The sequence below is a fragment of the Acinonyx jubatus genome, chromosome F2 (assembly GCF_027475565.1).
Source record: "Acinonyx jubatus isolate Ajub_Pintada_27869175 chromosome F2, VMU_Ajub_asm_v1.0, whole genome shotgun sequence".
NCBI lineage: Eukaryota > Metazoa > Chordata > Mammalia > Carnivora > Felidae > Acinonyx > Acinonyx jubatus.
In genome coordinates this window covers 45,646,394-45,661,677 of record NC_069394.1, presented here as the reverse complement: position 1 = coordinate 45,661,677, position 15,284 = coordinate 45,646,394, and the positions used below count along the sequence as shown (strand labels likewise).

Sequence of the window (15,284 nt, the reverse complement as noted above, 5' to 3'; positions counted from 1 at the left end):
TTTTTTTTTTTTTTTAATTAAAAAAAAAATTTTTTTTTTAATGTTTATTTATTTTTGAGACAGAGAGAGACAGAGCATGAACAGGGGAGGGGCAGAGAGAGAGACACACAGAATCTGAAACGGGTTCCAGGATCTGAGCACAGAGCCTGACACGGGGCTTGAACTCAAGCACCATGAGATCATGACCTGAGCTGAAGTCGGACGCTTAACCAACTGAGCCACCCAGGTACCCCGAGGTATGTCTTAAAAACAACCCTTTCAACCACAAACTTGCTCTCCCAGGCAATCCAGGAACTGGAGACTATCCAGGAAAGACTAACGATTAGGTTTCACTCATCTGCCAAGGTCAAAGGAATTCCACCATCTGTTGGTATGGATTGATACTATTACTAATTGAGTAAAGGCCTTCTCCTACAAGACAGAAAATGCACAGAAAGTAATAAAAGTTTTGCTTTATAAAATAATACCCAGGTTTGGCTTACCTAAAAATTTACAAATTAATAATGGTAAATGGATGCCTTGCCTCTTTCTCTAGCAGAACTCCTGGCTCTTGGAAAAGTTTTACACCTCAAAATAAAGCAGACTGTCTGCTTATACTCAGCAAAACTCTAAATAACACCTCACAAGCATTAGATGCTTGAACATTTTTTAAAAGTTAAGTTAGGGCCAAACTCTTGGAAATAGAGCCACTATTGGTTACTTACTGCTTCTGCTCCTCCATCACCTGGGTTATGAGAGATTCCCTGATATATGTTGTTTACAAAGTCAGGGTCTCTCCTAGATTGACAGGTTTGGAAACTGTAGACGCCATCTTAAGATGCCATCTTGTTGGTCAGTAGAATCTTTACTTTGTGTTTTTCTCCTTGTGTCTGCTTTTATGTTGCCTTATGTCTGCCAGTCTTCCTGTAAAACCATACTGTGGGCCACTGGACTGACCCTTGGGTTGACTTTAATTGGTGTACCCCTACACTGTCCCTTATCAGCTTGAAGAAGCCAGAACGGTCATCATCCCTGTTCCCCAACAGCAGTTACAGGCCCTATTCCAGGGGAGAAAGAAATAGGGAAGGCGTTAACATTAGGCAGGGAGAGATAAGGGACCTCCAGGGAGGCAGACTGGAGCTGCAGGTGGGAGGCTAAAGCAACAGATGGGGTTCTCCCCTTAATAAAAATCCTTTATGGTGCCCCCCCATTATCAAGAGCATAAGGGGGGGATCTAAATGAGATAGGCAATCTAACCCTAAGGCAACAGATGTGGGCCCCTTGGTTCTACCCTAACCATCTTACACCACTGGGTCAGGGAGCGATTACCTGTGAGTCTGACCACAGACGCTCACCCCTTTAAACCAGGAGATGCGATATGGCTAAAGGAGTGAAATGTCCAACCCCTAAAACCCCTCTGGAGGGCCCGTTCAGTGTCATTTTGTCCACCCCTACTGCAGTAAAGGTAGCCGAAGTGGGTCCCTGGATTCACTACAGCAGAGTGGGTCCCCGGATTCACTACTACTACTCTCGAAACTCGGAGTGCATTCTTAATCCATCAATGCCATGCAAGCTAACCATATGGAAAAAGCAATCTGCAACTCCAGAGGCTCCAAGAGACTACAACCCTGCTTTAGTCACTCAGGAAGCTGACTATCTGTGCATGGCAGAAGCTTGAGGAATTGACAGTCCGGTGAAACAAAAGACTGTCCTTGCTTTCTATATCTGTTTCCTTACTGTGATGCACTGTCACACCTTGTTTCTCACTATTATTGTGATTCTTGCTCTACTCTTTGCCATAGGATTGGCAGAGGCTGCCCTGGCCGGCTGAAAATGTGGTGAGAGGTTTCTGTTAGCACTCACCTTCCTTTTGGGTATAGGATACTTCGTTGGTACCAACATGGGGAAACAATGGCTGTAAGAGACTAGAAAATTAGATCCCCACAAACCTTATAGTAAAACAAAATACCCCAGTACCACTACCAGGCATTGGCTCCCCAAAAGCACAATTATTGGGAAAAACTGTCTTGCCTGGTGGGGAAAAAGTTCATCGTCATCTTTATCAAAAACTTAACATGCCTAGGCCAAAGATTTTATAACTCAGCTGCCTGGAAAACCCAATGGTGGGGGACCTCAGATCACCTTGAGCCAGATCCCCACACCCTGTCTAACTTCTTTCATCTCTGAGAGGCCTGGGACAGTGTCAACGAAGTCATCAAATGGCGGGACCCAGGTGGACTAGACTAGATATGTGGAAGGACAGCCTATATAGTACTTCCCTCAATCTGGTCAGGGTCGTATGTGCTGGAAACTATTTGTCCAACTTTCTTCCTGCTCCCACTTGCCAGAGAGAAACATTTGGGAGTCCAAATGTATGGGGACAGAGAGACTCAAAAAAAAGTGGCATGTCTTACAAATTGGCAATTAAAAAGATGATAAATGGCCTCCCAAGTGTATAATCCAACATTATGGCCTTGCCACCTGGGCAGAGGATGGGTCCTGGGGCTACCGCACTCCTACTTACATGCTAAACTGCATAATCAGACTAAAAGCAGTTACAAAAATTATAACCAATAAAACTCCCAGAGCTCTTAATTTACTAGCCAAGCAGCAAACCCAAACACACAATGCTACCTATCAAAATCACTTGGCATTAGATTACCTGCTTGCTTCTGAGAGAGATTTGTAAAAAGTTTAACCTAAACAACTGCTGCCTACAGATAAGTAATGAAAAAAAAGTCATAGAGGCGATCACAAATCAAACAAAAACAATTGCTCTTGTTCCCGTCCAGCCCTGGAACAGTTAAAACCCTAGGAAGTTATTTGGAAGATGTTTTTCAATTTTGGGGGGATTCAAAACTCTCATAAAATTATCCACCTAATTCTGGGAGGTTGCTTAATCGTACCTTGTACCTTGCTTGGCTCCCCTGGTTGTGTGGTCTGTCTCCAGTCTATACTGGTTCCTGACAACATCCCTCAGGACCTCATAATATGAGACAACTTAATCAGACTGCATGTTTGTGTTACCATATATGGGAGACAAAGGAGAAAAAAATATATAAAAACTATACCACGTGGCATTCAGGGCTCAGTTCTTACTGTACGAACCCAACTGAGTGGTGCTAGCAGGAATAAAGTTGTTTTCTAGAAACAAAGGCCTCAGTGTCAGGACTCTGTGTGCAAGAATCCTGCTACAAGGTAGATATTACTACTCTGATGATGTATGATTCAGCGCCACACCAACCAGGGATTAGACCTGGGGTCCAGGGGCGCCAGGGTAGCAGCCATCAAGACACGCCCCGCCCCTACCCTTGCTGGCCCCGCCCCGCCCCTACCCCTGCTGGCCCCGCCCCTACCCCGTGGACCGCCATGGCGCCCCTCCCCCCCCATTCCATCCGCCCGCTTGCAGCTTCCGGCTCCCGCCCATCGCGACCCCTGCCAGCCAGGTTCCGACCACTCTGGCTCCGCCCCCTTCCCATCCTCCTCCCCCTCCTCCCCCTTCTCCCCTCTTCCTCCCAGCTCCCGCCTGTCCCGTCCTGTGCCAGCCCGGTCCCGCCCACTCCTCCCCCCCGCCCCGCTCCCTCCTCCTTCCCGCTCCGGTCCGACCTGGCCCCTGCCGTCCCCGCCCCGCCCCCTCCTCCTCCCCACTCTGGTCCGCCCCATCCCCGGCCCCGCTCCTGCCCGCCCCGGCCCGGACACCGCCCCTCCTCCTTCCCTCTTCGGTCCGCCCCGCCCCCCGTTTGGCCCCGCCCCGGCCCCACCCCCTCCTCCCCCCTCCTGTCCGCCCCGCCCCGCCCCCGTCCCCTCACCCGGTTCGACCCGGTTCCCCGCTCCCGCCAGTCCCAATCCGGAAGGTCCAAGATGGCGATGCTAGGCCGAGTTTTCCTTACTCGGGGCCAAGGTCCTCGGAGGGTAAGACGACGGAGCGAAGATCCGGACCCGGCTTGCGGGGAGCGAGGACAGGGGGTTCCGGGCCGCGGAGAAACGCGGGAGCAGTGGGAGCCGGGAGGCGGGGTTGGAGTTAAGAGGGGTCAAAGCCACATTTGCTGTCTGAGAAAGTGTGTGAGGGTCATGCTGTGATTCTCAAAGTTTTCATGTCCCTAAGAAGTTTCAGAGTTGTGTGGAAATAGGTGGAAAGACTGGAGACATTGCACACGTTGGCCCTTTGCGGAGGGAGAGGGACTGGGGGGAGGGGTCCAGAGGGGGCATTGGCCTTACAAGAGACCTTGATTTAAGAGGAAGAGCCATTCATGTGTTGTGCAAATTAAACATTAATACAAGCATATTCACATAAAGCTTTTTATGAAAAGGGAGAAACCCCCAGCTATCTAGACTCCATTTCCCAGAGGTAAAGCTGGGAGAGAAGCATCTAAGGCTGGCTTTTACCTATATCTCCACCATGCTTTGGGAAAGACAACTTGTTTGCTGGTTTGTCAACTTATGTATATCCGTTGGACTCTTAGTCCAAATAGAAAATGAGAGTGAAGGGGCGCCTGGGTGGCTCAGTCAGTTATGTCTGACTTGGGCTCAGGTCATGATGTCAAGACTCCTGGGTTCCAGCCCTACATTGGGCTCCACACTGACAGCAGGGAGCCTGCTTGGGATTCTCTCTCTCTCTCTCTCTCTCTCTCTCTCTCTCTCTCTCTCTCTCAAAATAAATAAACAGGCGCAGGGGCGGGGGCGCGGGGATGAAAGTGAAGACAGAGAGGATAAGGAGAAAGGAAGACGAAAACAAAGCAATAGTGGGGGTGTGTGGGTGCCTCAGTTGGTAGTCTCGGACTCTTGGTTTTGGCTCAGATCATGATCTCAGGTTTGTGAGTTTGAGCCATGGTGAGTTCGAGCTTGTCTCAGGCTGTGTACTGGCAGCTGCAAAGCCTGCTTGGGATTTTCTGTCTCCCTGTCTTAGTGTCCCTTCCTGCTCATTCTCTCTCTCAAAATAAATAAATAAACATTAAAAAAAAAATAAAAGCGAACAGTAGTATCCAAGACAGCCTCTTCCACAACCAAATTCAAAAATCCTAATAAATTAAACCAAAAAGTTCAATTTCCTTAGCTAGGTTGAAAAACTATTTTGCCAGTTGTGAAAAAAAACCCTTTTAAATCAAATAGAATGGGCAGCCATAGTAGTTTTTTAAATTTTATTTATTTGTTTATTAAACATTAAAAAATATATATGTGTATATAGATATATATATACATATATATATATATATATTTTTTTTTTTTTTTGAAAGAGAGAGCACAAGCGGGGGTGAGGCAGAGACAGAGAGGGAGACATAAAATCTGAAGGGGACTCCAGGCTGTGAGCTGTCAGTACAGAGCCTGATGCGGGGCCTGAACTCTGGAACGGTGAGATCATGACCTGAGTCGAAGTCGGATGCCCAACTGACTGAGCCACCCAGGAGCCCCTTTAATTTTTTTTTTTTTTAAAGGAGAGACAGTAGCTTCAAATGTGAACACAAGGAAATAATAGTATACTAAATCTCTCAAGTAAGAGAACTTTTCTTTTAAAAAGTGATACTTGTTCAACACCAAAGTTTTGTTGATACTATTTTCCTTTAAAGGTTCTGGATACAGAATGTTGTAAAAGAAGCTTGTGTTTTCTGGACTCTTCTCAAAGAACTTTCTCTTCCTACAACTCTGTGAGGCAGAAAAGTCCCCAGAGATTTTTTTTCCCCCACAAATCATTAAGCCTGTAGTAATAAGGTCACACAGACTGTATCCCAGCTCTTCTGACACCCTTAGACAATGAACTCATTTAAAAAGTAATTGTAATCTGACAATTTTGAATTTCTTTTGCTTAAGAAAAATAGAAGTTTTGAGGATTGGGGCTCAGGGCCAAGAGAAGCCTGTTTTGGTGTGGTTTGTTTTCTTGGCACATGCAGGCTTGGGCTTAAATTCCTAGGAGAAGAGACTTTACATCTATGAAGTGGGTTGTTCCAGGGAACATCAGATTTTTGTTAGCAAATACTAGTTGTTACAATTAAAACCTAATTTGAGTAGTTTTGTTACCAAGAACAAAGAGAAAAGTTTCATTTGTTGAGTTCTATTTATGAAGTGTTACATTAAATTGTTCTGTTTAACTAGTAGGCCTAAGTACAAACAATTACTGAGAACTGGCTCTGTGCCTGGCCCTGGGTTGGAAAAATTTTTTAAAAAATGACCTTTGCTCTCATGCTGATTTCAGTTCTACCCTGGAAAACATTCACATATTCAGCTGTTTATTAGGAAATGCTCATTAAGTGCCTATTAAGTGTTAGGCATTCTTTAGAGGTAGTTGGTTGAAAAGCTATGTGTACATCATTAAGTTTCATGTATATTTTTCAAGCTAAGAGATAATCACGACTGGACATTGAAATCAGTTTTGTGGAACAAGATGAGTTTAAGAAAAATAAATTGAAATAGAATAGGAAATATCAGAATTCATCTCAGATAATAAGGTTAAGTTTACTTTGTGAAACTTTTTTTTTTAATTTTACCATTCTTCCTTTTGTAGATTAATTCTTAGATCTCTAAGATGCACACTGCCAAGCTTCCTTTCTTTTTGTTGTGTTTAAAAAAAAATTTTTTTTAAGTATATTTGTTAAGTTTAGACAGAGAAGAGCCAGTGGGTTAGGGGCGGAGAGAGAGAAAGAGAGAATCACAAGCAGGCTCCGCACCACCAGCAAGGAGCCCGATGTGGGGCTCGAACCCACGAACCGCGAAATCATGACCTCAGCCACAATCAAGAGTCAGATGATTGAGACTGAGCCACCCAGGTGTCCCCCTTTCCTTTTGTTTTTATCAAGAGCAATAACTTTAGGATCTTTAGGATCTAACTCTTGCTACTGCCTGAAAGAACTGTGGCACTCATTTCCTCACCTTTTTTAGGTCTTTGCTCAAATTCACCTCAATGAGATCTCCACCCCTATTCTATGCCTTATTTTTTCCCATAGTATGTATTAGCTTATAATATACTATATATATTATTTAATTTACTTGTCCTCCTCCCTCCAAAAAATAATCTCTCAAGGTAGAGTATTGTATCTGTTTTTGTTCACTGCTGTGTTACCATTTCCTAGAACAGTGCCTAGGGCATAGGAGATGCTCCATAAAAACTTGCTAAATGTAAGTAAATGAGTTAAATCTATACCAGCTCATAACATCATGTTTATCTCTAATATATTTTTTTCATATAAGCAAAGTCCCATATAAAAAACCTTTTGAAGAGTTGAGGTTCTATTTTTTGTCCCCAAAAAAGATTGCCAGGATGTGTGGGTGGCTAAGTTGGTTAAGCATCTGACTCTTGATTTTGGCTCAGGTCATGATATCACTGTCATAAGATGAAGCCCCATGTTGGGCTCTGTGCTGGGCTTGGAGACTGCATAAGATTTTCTCTCTCCCTCTCCCTCGGCCCCTTCCCTGCTTGTGCACTGGTGCTTTCTCTCTCTCTCTCTCTCTCTCTCTCTCTCTCTCTCTCAAGAAAGAAAAAGAAAGAAAGAAAAAAGAAAGAAAGAAAGAAAAGAGAGTGAGAAAGAAAAAGAAAGAAAGAAAGAAAGAAAGAAAGAAAGAAAGAAAGAAAGAAAGAAAGAAAGAAAGAAAGAAAAAGAAAGAAGTCAGGTAGTCATGTTAGTTTTGGCGAATGTGATGGGTGGGGATCAGTGAGATTACTCAATGAGAGGTTAGCCAGAGTGAAGATCCCAGCTGAAAATATCAAATTGCCGGCTCATTTATCTCCTTGATTTCATCTCCCTTTATTGTGTGGTATTGGTGAAGCATCTGTTAGGTCCACATCTAACTGCCAACAGGTAAGAACTGTAATAAAAATGGGAAGCACACCCTGGAGCACACAGCAGCGACTTTTTCAAGGATTCATGTTCATTGCTATGAGATGTATCGTTACTTAAAAATGTAATTTCTGTCTTGCTACTGGCAACAACTACATAATTCAGCCTAGCCACTGCAGCTAGGAGTCCAGCTAACTTTCTTTTATATTTGCTCAGCCTTACCTTCAAGTTGCTGTGGCAACGAGATCTGTGTTCTGCAGTTGCTTAGAAGAGCCTCTGTGCAGTGCTCTGCTTTCAGTTAAGGAGAAGGAGAGGTACTCAAGCAATCCACACACGCACAGAGCTCGAGAGTAGCATGGCCTGTGGCAAGCCATGGGTATGGGTAGAGTTTGGGTTCTTCAATTCTTTTATGGTTTGTAGGGTTGGTTTTGGATTAGTGGGTGGGACAATTCTTCATTCTGCAGGACTATCTGTTTGTACAGGAGCATCAAGTAGAGCATCCTGCCCAGCCTCCTCTTATATTTCCAGATGTTTCCGGCTAAGAGCCATGTCCACTGTGCTTAAGTGGCAGTGGTCTGGACATTGAAAATAATGCAGGCAAGGCACAGATACGTGCCTTCTAGCAACTGGACAAAATAGACTGGGAAGTAGTTACTGGAGGTTTAACTGTCTGCACAGACTATTGAGTTGTGTTGGGAATGCAGAATTATGCATTTTTCAAAGTCATCCTTTGAAAAATAAGATTGTCCGGTCTTTACCAAGCTGACATCTTAATGTGACAGTCAAGGCCCAGTCTGCAGAGCTCTTTTCCTGTGAATTTGGGTCAGGATCAATTTGTTTTTAAAAAAATATTCGTGTTGACCTAAATCAGCAGTACCTCATGTACTTAGAAAATCCAAAAAAAAAAAAAAAAAAAATTAGGGTGATGTTTCATTGTCTTTATAACTCACACTTCAGTGTGGAATATACAGTACACTTTATTAAAAATTTTTTTTCATGTTTATTTATTTTGAGAGAGGGAGAGAGCATGAGCAAGGGATGGGGCAGACAGAGAGGGAGAGAGAGTCCCAAGCAGGCTCCATGCTGTCAGCGCAGAGCCCGATGCAGGAACTGTGAGATCATGACCTGAGACGAAATCGAGAGTTGGACACTTAACTATTTACACTTTAAATAGCACTGATCGTATGCCAGTGTTCTTCTTGCTGACACTTTTGTTTTCCTCTATACCCTTTTTATATTGTGTCCTTGCATATATGATCTGATATTGTGTTAACTATTTCTAATCAAAAATTAATTTATGAACATACCAAACACTCAACAGTACAAAAGGATGCAATGACCGTACAAACAGTCCCTCTCCAAGAGATTAATGCTATGAATAGTTTCTTGTGGATCCTTCCAACAATTTTTGTTTATGTATCAACATATATATGGAGATATTTTCATTAAAAGAAACCACACAAATGAGAGCATTTTATATATATTTCCCTACCTTGGATTTTTCTCTTAACACATGGTGCCTCACGTTGTTGGTACTCAATAAATTTGTTGAGCGATTGAATAACAACATATTGTTATTAGAATAGAATATATTCTATTAAAAGATACACAGTATTGTGTTATATGGATGTGCCCTAATTAATTGAGCATCCCTTTGGAAATGCAAATAGATTGTTTTTTGGTCTTTTTTGATTGCAAACAGTGCTTTAGTAAATATGTTTGTTTGGCTCATCTGAGTGCCCTGTATTTCTGAGTCCCTAAGAGTGAATTTTGAGATATGCTTGTCAATTTGTGCAAAAAGCCACCTGGTGTTTTGATAGGAATCGCATTGAATCTGTAGATCAATTTGGGGAGTACTGCCATCTTAACAAAATTAAGTTTTTCAATCCATGAACACAGGATGTCTTATTTATTTAGGTCCTCTTTAATTTCTTAATGGTGTATAAAGTTTTTAATTTATAAATCTTGTACTTTTATTAAATTTATTAGTAAGCGTTTTATTCTTTTTGATGTGATTGTAAATAGAGTTGTTAAGTTCATTTTGATCTTAGTGCCTTTCTTTGAACATGGCTTCTTCCTCCCACCTGAAAGAGTGAGTTTATCTGTTGGATTAATTCCTAAATGTTGAGTTGCTGGGTCAAAGGATATGTGTAGTTTAGTCAACATTTTGATATGTGTTGCCAAATTGGTCTCCAAAGAAGTTGGCCCAATTCATTTCAACAGATTGTAAGAGTGACTTTAATCAGATATTTTTTAGTATTCCCAATCTTTTGTGAGAAAAAAGATACCTTCTTTGTCTAATTATATCACTTGGTTGAAGGTATGGTTGTATATATTTTTTGCATGTGGGCTATCTTTTAAGGTCTTTGCCCAGTTTTTCTATTTGCAAATGATCTGTTCATACTCATACATCAATAGATTTGGATTAATATTTAACATGACATAATTCAGAGTCTTTGGAAGTGACTATTTCAACTTCATGAAACACGCGGCAGAGACCTGGGTTGTATCCATAGCTGCATAGGATTCTACTTGTCTTCTGTCATGTACTTTGGATGGCATCGGACCCTGGCTGATCAGCATTACAGAAAATAAAACAGGCATTTACTGAATGCCCAACTGGTGTTAGAAATCCTATTATAAAGGGGAGGCTGGCTGGCTCAGTTGGTTAAATGTCTGACTCTTGGTTTCAGCTCCGGACATGATCTCATGGTTCCTGAGATGGAGCCCTGCATCAAGTAGGGCTCTGCCCCGACAGAGCAGAGCCTGCTTGGGATTGTCTTTGCCCCTCTCCCCTCACTCTGTCCCTCTCTCTCCTTCTCTCTCTCCCTCTCCCTTTCTTTCTCTCTCTGTCTCTCTCTCTCTCTCGCTGCCCCTCTCCTGCTGATGCCCTCCCTTTCTCTCTCTCTCTCTCTCTCTCTCTCAAATAAACTTAAAAAAAAATTATTCCTTAAAAAAACAAGACACCCTATTATAGTTATGAATGGAGACTGTTCTGTCTTCCTGGGTGCTCACAGTCTGGTGCGGAAGGCTAAGAAAGACTAAGATCCTGATGGAGGGAGGGATTCATTTGGCCCATTTTTAAGAGACACACATGTTTAAAAGTGTCAACAGTTTTTGACACTTTGGCTTGGTTTTGAAGGCTGATTGAGAAAGAAAGTGGCTAGTTTAGGCAAGTGAGAAATCAGCAAAGACCGAGCAAAGACCAGAAGGTGAAAGTTCTTGGCGAGTTTCAGGAATGCTGAGGGGTTGGTGAGCATAGAATAAACCTGTAAGTGGTGAAACTGATAAGTAGGGCTAGGAAGGTAGGTTGAGGCTGTATTGTCCAGCTTGAATGCCAGTAAAGAGTTTAATTTTTGTGTTTTCAACTCTAGAGGACATCTGTACTTTTGAGGTATGCGATTTTAATGTGGGAGCCCTGTCAATTAGTAATGGTGACAATGATAGTGAGATAACTAAGCTAAGAGCTATTTAAATATGACCTTTAGCCCACAACTTCTGTGTGAGTGTCTGTTATTATAGGATTTTTACAGATTTGGAACTGGATTTTCTTAATAGTATACCTCGATCATTAAACAATTACTTTTACAGAAAATTGTTTTAGATGAAACTTCAGAAACTTTTCTGTGGTACAAAAAAGAACAAGAAAAAAGAAAAAAAACATTTTCCCCTTTTCTATTTTGTATTAGTTTCTTGGGTTTTATCTAGATTAGGAGTCATGCACTCAAATGCCTCAAGTTCTGAGAGGCTCTATAAATGACAGTGATTGCCCACTGAAAAGAGTTTACTTTGCCTGTGTGAGTGAGGATTGGGCAGAGCTTAGGTCTTGTCTCAAGTGGGCATTAACTCGGCCTTATTGGAAGCTGAACCTCAGTGTCAGTAGAGCTTCTGATTTTTATCTGAATTCACTCAGTATCTAAATATTGGCTCAAAAGTTTTAAGACATTGGGGGTGCCTGGGTGGCTCAGTTGGTTAAGTGTCCAACTTCAGCTCAGGTCATGATCTCAACGGTTCATGAGTTCGAACCCCATGTATGCTGACAGCTCAGAGCCTGGAGCCCGCTTTGCTTTGGATTCTGTCTCCCTCTCTCTGCCCCTCCCCCACTCACACTCTGTCTCTCTCTCTCTCTCTTAAAAAATAAATGAACTTAAAAATTATTTTAAAACATTGGGCAGGCCTAATAAAACATCTGGCCTAGGATCACCAATCTGCCTTTATTGTAGGTGTTTATTCTAGACATTTGAGACTAGCCAAAATACTTAGGTAATTTAAGAATAAATCTCATTGCTATACAGTCCTCATCCTCCGGGGAGAAGACAGTCAAGACTCTTAAAGAATTGCCATTCTGAGGATTAAAAGTACAATCACTTTTCATGAGTTTAGATGGTATTGTTTAGGACCACATGAAGGAGATAGATATTGTTTATATGATGTGGGGGAGTCGTGCATATGGAGGCAGATGATAACTGATTTTCTTTTTCTGGGAGATTGTAGAACTTCTAATTCTAAAAGTGAATTTGTTTGCCAAAATGGAAGATGAGAGAGGGTTGTAAGAATTTTAGGTTTTAAAGATATCCAGAGAACTCAATCTTGATATGCAAGGTATTATTTCTATTTTCAAAAGACAACTGATTTCTAGAAAAAGCACAGAGCAAGATTTGAAAACTTAAAAGTCCATTTTGAATCTACTTTTTATGACTCAAAAAGAAATGGCAAGGGCACTTGGGTGGCTCAGTTGGTTAAGCATCCGACTTCGGCTCAGGTCATGATGGCACAGTTTATGAGTTTGAGCCTGGCATCGAGCTCTTTGTGAATAGCTCGGAGCCTGGAGCCTGCTTCTGATTCTGTTTCCTTTTCTCTCTGCCCCTCCCCCCCTCACACTCTGTCTCTCAAAAATAAATAAATAGTAAAACAATTAAAAAAAAACAAAAAGAAATAGTCAAAATGCTATTTCAGGTTGCTCAGAATTCTTTGTAGAAATAGGAGACCGAATACAACAAGATTCTATGAGGTCTGTTCACCTCAATGGGTCTTAATGTTGAAATGAACAAGTTGTTTGTAGACAAATAGATGGCTTGAATTTAATATTCAGCAGCATATATGCTATGAATTATTAGAAGGTAATGTGAATTAAAATAGCATATCAATTTCTTCACTTTTGGTTTGGTGGGAAAGATCAGTGTTGATTAGATCAAGTAAAATACAACAGGTAAGCCTGTGCTAAGTAGTAACCTAATACGTTATAGACACTTATTAGGAACTGTTAATCAAACTGATTATTTTTACCTGTACATTCTTCTACCATTTGGGAGGTTGAGACAATGTTTTAGGATAAGTAAAGAAAGTTTATATGCAAATATTTTGCATAATTTATCTTTTGTAAAGCACCACATCACATTCCCTGTACAAAGCAACACTAAATAAATAAAAATTCATTTTAGAGTCTTTGGAAAATTGGAACACAGTTTTTTCATCATTAGTGAGTAATGACAGACTCCCTAAGCTACTTGTGCAAATTTCCTGTTCTATCATCTTAATGTAATATTCTCGGAGGCGGTGGCAGCCTTAGGTAAAACTGCTATTTATGTAGAGAAAGATTATTGTAGGTTGCTTGGATTATTCTGCTTTGGCAGAGGATACAAAAAGAAAATGCTTTGTCAACCTGAAGCCAAAGGATGTACAATGACCAGCCTGGAGCATAATCAGATTTACAAATTTATCCTCACCAATTATTTTGTACATGCTTTCAGATTTTGTCTTTCAGTAACATGTTTTTCCTGATTGTAAAAGCAAGTCATGCATATTGAAAAGATAAAAATGCTAAAACCCAACAAAAGGCAAAAATAATCATCCATAATCTCATCACCTAGAGATAGTAATTGTGTAAGGAATATATGGGTGGACTCTGAAGTCAGACACATCTTGGATTTGAATCAAGTCTTTTCTACTTATTATTTGTCTTTAAAAGTTAGTTACTGGGGCGCCTGGGTGGCTCAGTCGGTTGAGCATCCGACTTCGGCTCAGGTCATGATCTCGCGGTCCGTGAGTTCGAGCCCCGCGTCGGGGTCTGTGCTGACAGCTTGGAGCCTGGAGCCTGCTTCGGATTCTTTGTCTCCCTCTCTTTCTGTCCCTCCCCTGCTCATGCTCTGTCTCTCTCTGTCTCAAAGATAAATAAGACATTAAAAAAAATTTTTAAAAAAGTTTGTTACTTGATCTTCCTGTGTTTCACCTTTTTCATCTATAAATTGAGGATAGCAATAGAATTTACCTTATAGGATTGTTGTGAGATAATTCATTTAAAGTCTTTAGTAGACCTTGGCACATAATTAATGGTGAATCTACTACTTACTGTTATTTCATTAGTCTTTTTCCCAAGCATATATTTTTATTTACAGTTAACATATTGTATACTTCTTTTTTCACGTAACATCATATCATAAGCATTTTCTTGTGTAATTTCCAGTTGATAAACAGCCTTATCCTAAATCATTGACCACACTTCCAATTATTTCCTTAGGAGAAATTTCTAGATACCCGAGACCAACCGATAGCAGCTCACTTAGCTTATAGGAATATTCTAGCAGGAAATGATACATTTTGGAGTTGTAGTCTTGCAACCATGACCTGATGGAGAACATCACATGCCTTTTTGGTGTGATCATTAAGCTCTGTAGGAGTTCAGTGAGTAGAGAGAGGAAATATACAAGGTAATGATGAGGGAGGGCTTTGGAGCCTATCAGACCACATTTGAATCTTGGTTCTGGGACTTGGGCAATATATTTAAAATATATTTAACATAACTGTCCCCCCCCCCCCCCCCCACACACACACACACACCTCCACAGCACAGTGAGGTTAAAATAATACCTGTTTCATGGGCCGGTGAAGATATCGAGTCTTGACACATAATAAGCACTTAATGAAATTAGCTCCTTATTGTTATTATGTTCAACACTTAAAGTTTGTTTTTATAATTAAAGGTGAGAAAATGGCAGTGATTTTTACAAGTAATGTGAGAATGTAAGTTGTAAGGCATAAGATAGGGCAATGCAAATGTTTTCAGTGTAAAATGTTTTAATTTTTTTCCCTGTTTTAAATATAACAAATAATTATCTGTTCTAAATTTATTATCCAGAAGACAACATGGGATGAGATATTTGATTTAATAAACTTATAAGGACTTGTAGTAATTTTCTTCAGTGATTCAAAGATGGAATGTGATTTTTATCCAAGTTATTCTTATTGAAAGATGAATGTGCTTTATGTCAGTTCTTTTTATGTAAATTTAAGCAAAACCCCTGTAAATAATAATGCTAGCATTTATAGAACATTTAGTATATGCTAAACAATGTTCTAGGTATTTTACTTATGTTAATTCATGTAATGCTTACAATGTGTCAAGAGTAAGGTTCTTTTATTGTCTTCATTTATGGAAGAAACTGAGGCACAAAGAGGTTGTTAAATCACTTGCTGAAGTTTATACAACTAAAGAGAAAATATGTCCTATGTGGTCTTTGTCCAAAGCCCATGCTTTTACCC

General features: G+C 41.0%; 1 protein-coding gene across 1 annotated transcript in view; it reads left to right on the top strand.

The window, feature by feature from the left end:
* The first annotated feature begins 3,734 nt into the window (after nt 1-3,734).
* DECR1 (2,4-dienoyl-CoA reductase 1) overlaps nt 3,735-15,284 on the top strand; it is a 38,706-nt gene continuing 27,156 nt past the window's right edge. Inside the window, exon 1 of the mRNA XM_015082983.3 lies at nt 3,735-3,891. Coding sequence (XP_014938469.1) covers nt 3,841-3,891 — 51 coding nt within the window. The 5' untranslated portion in view covers nt 3,735-3,840. The remainder of the gene's footprint in view (nt 3,892-15,284) is intronic.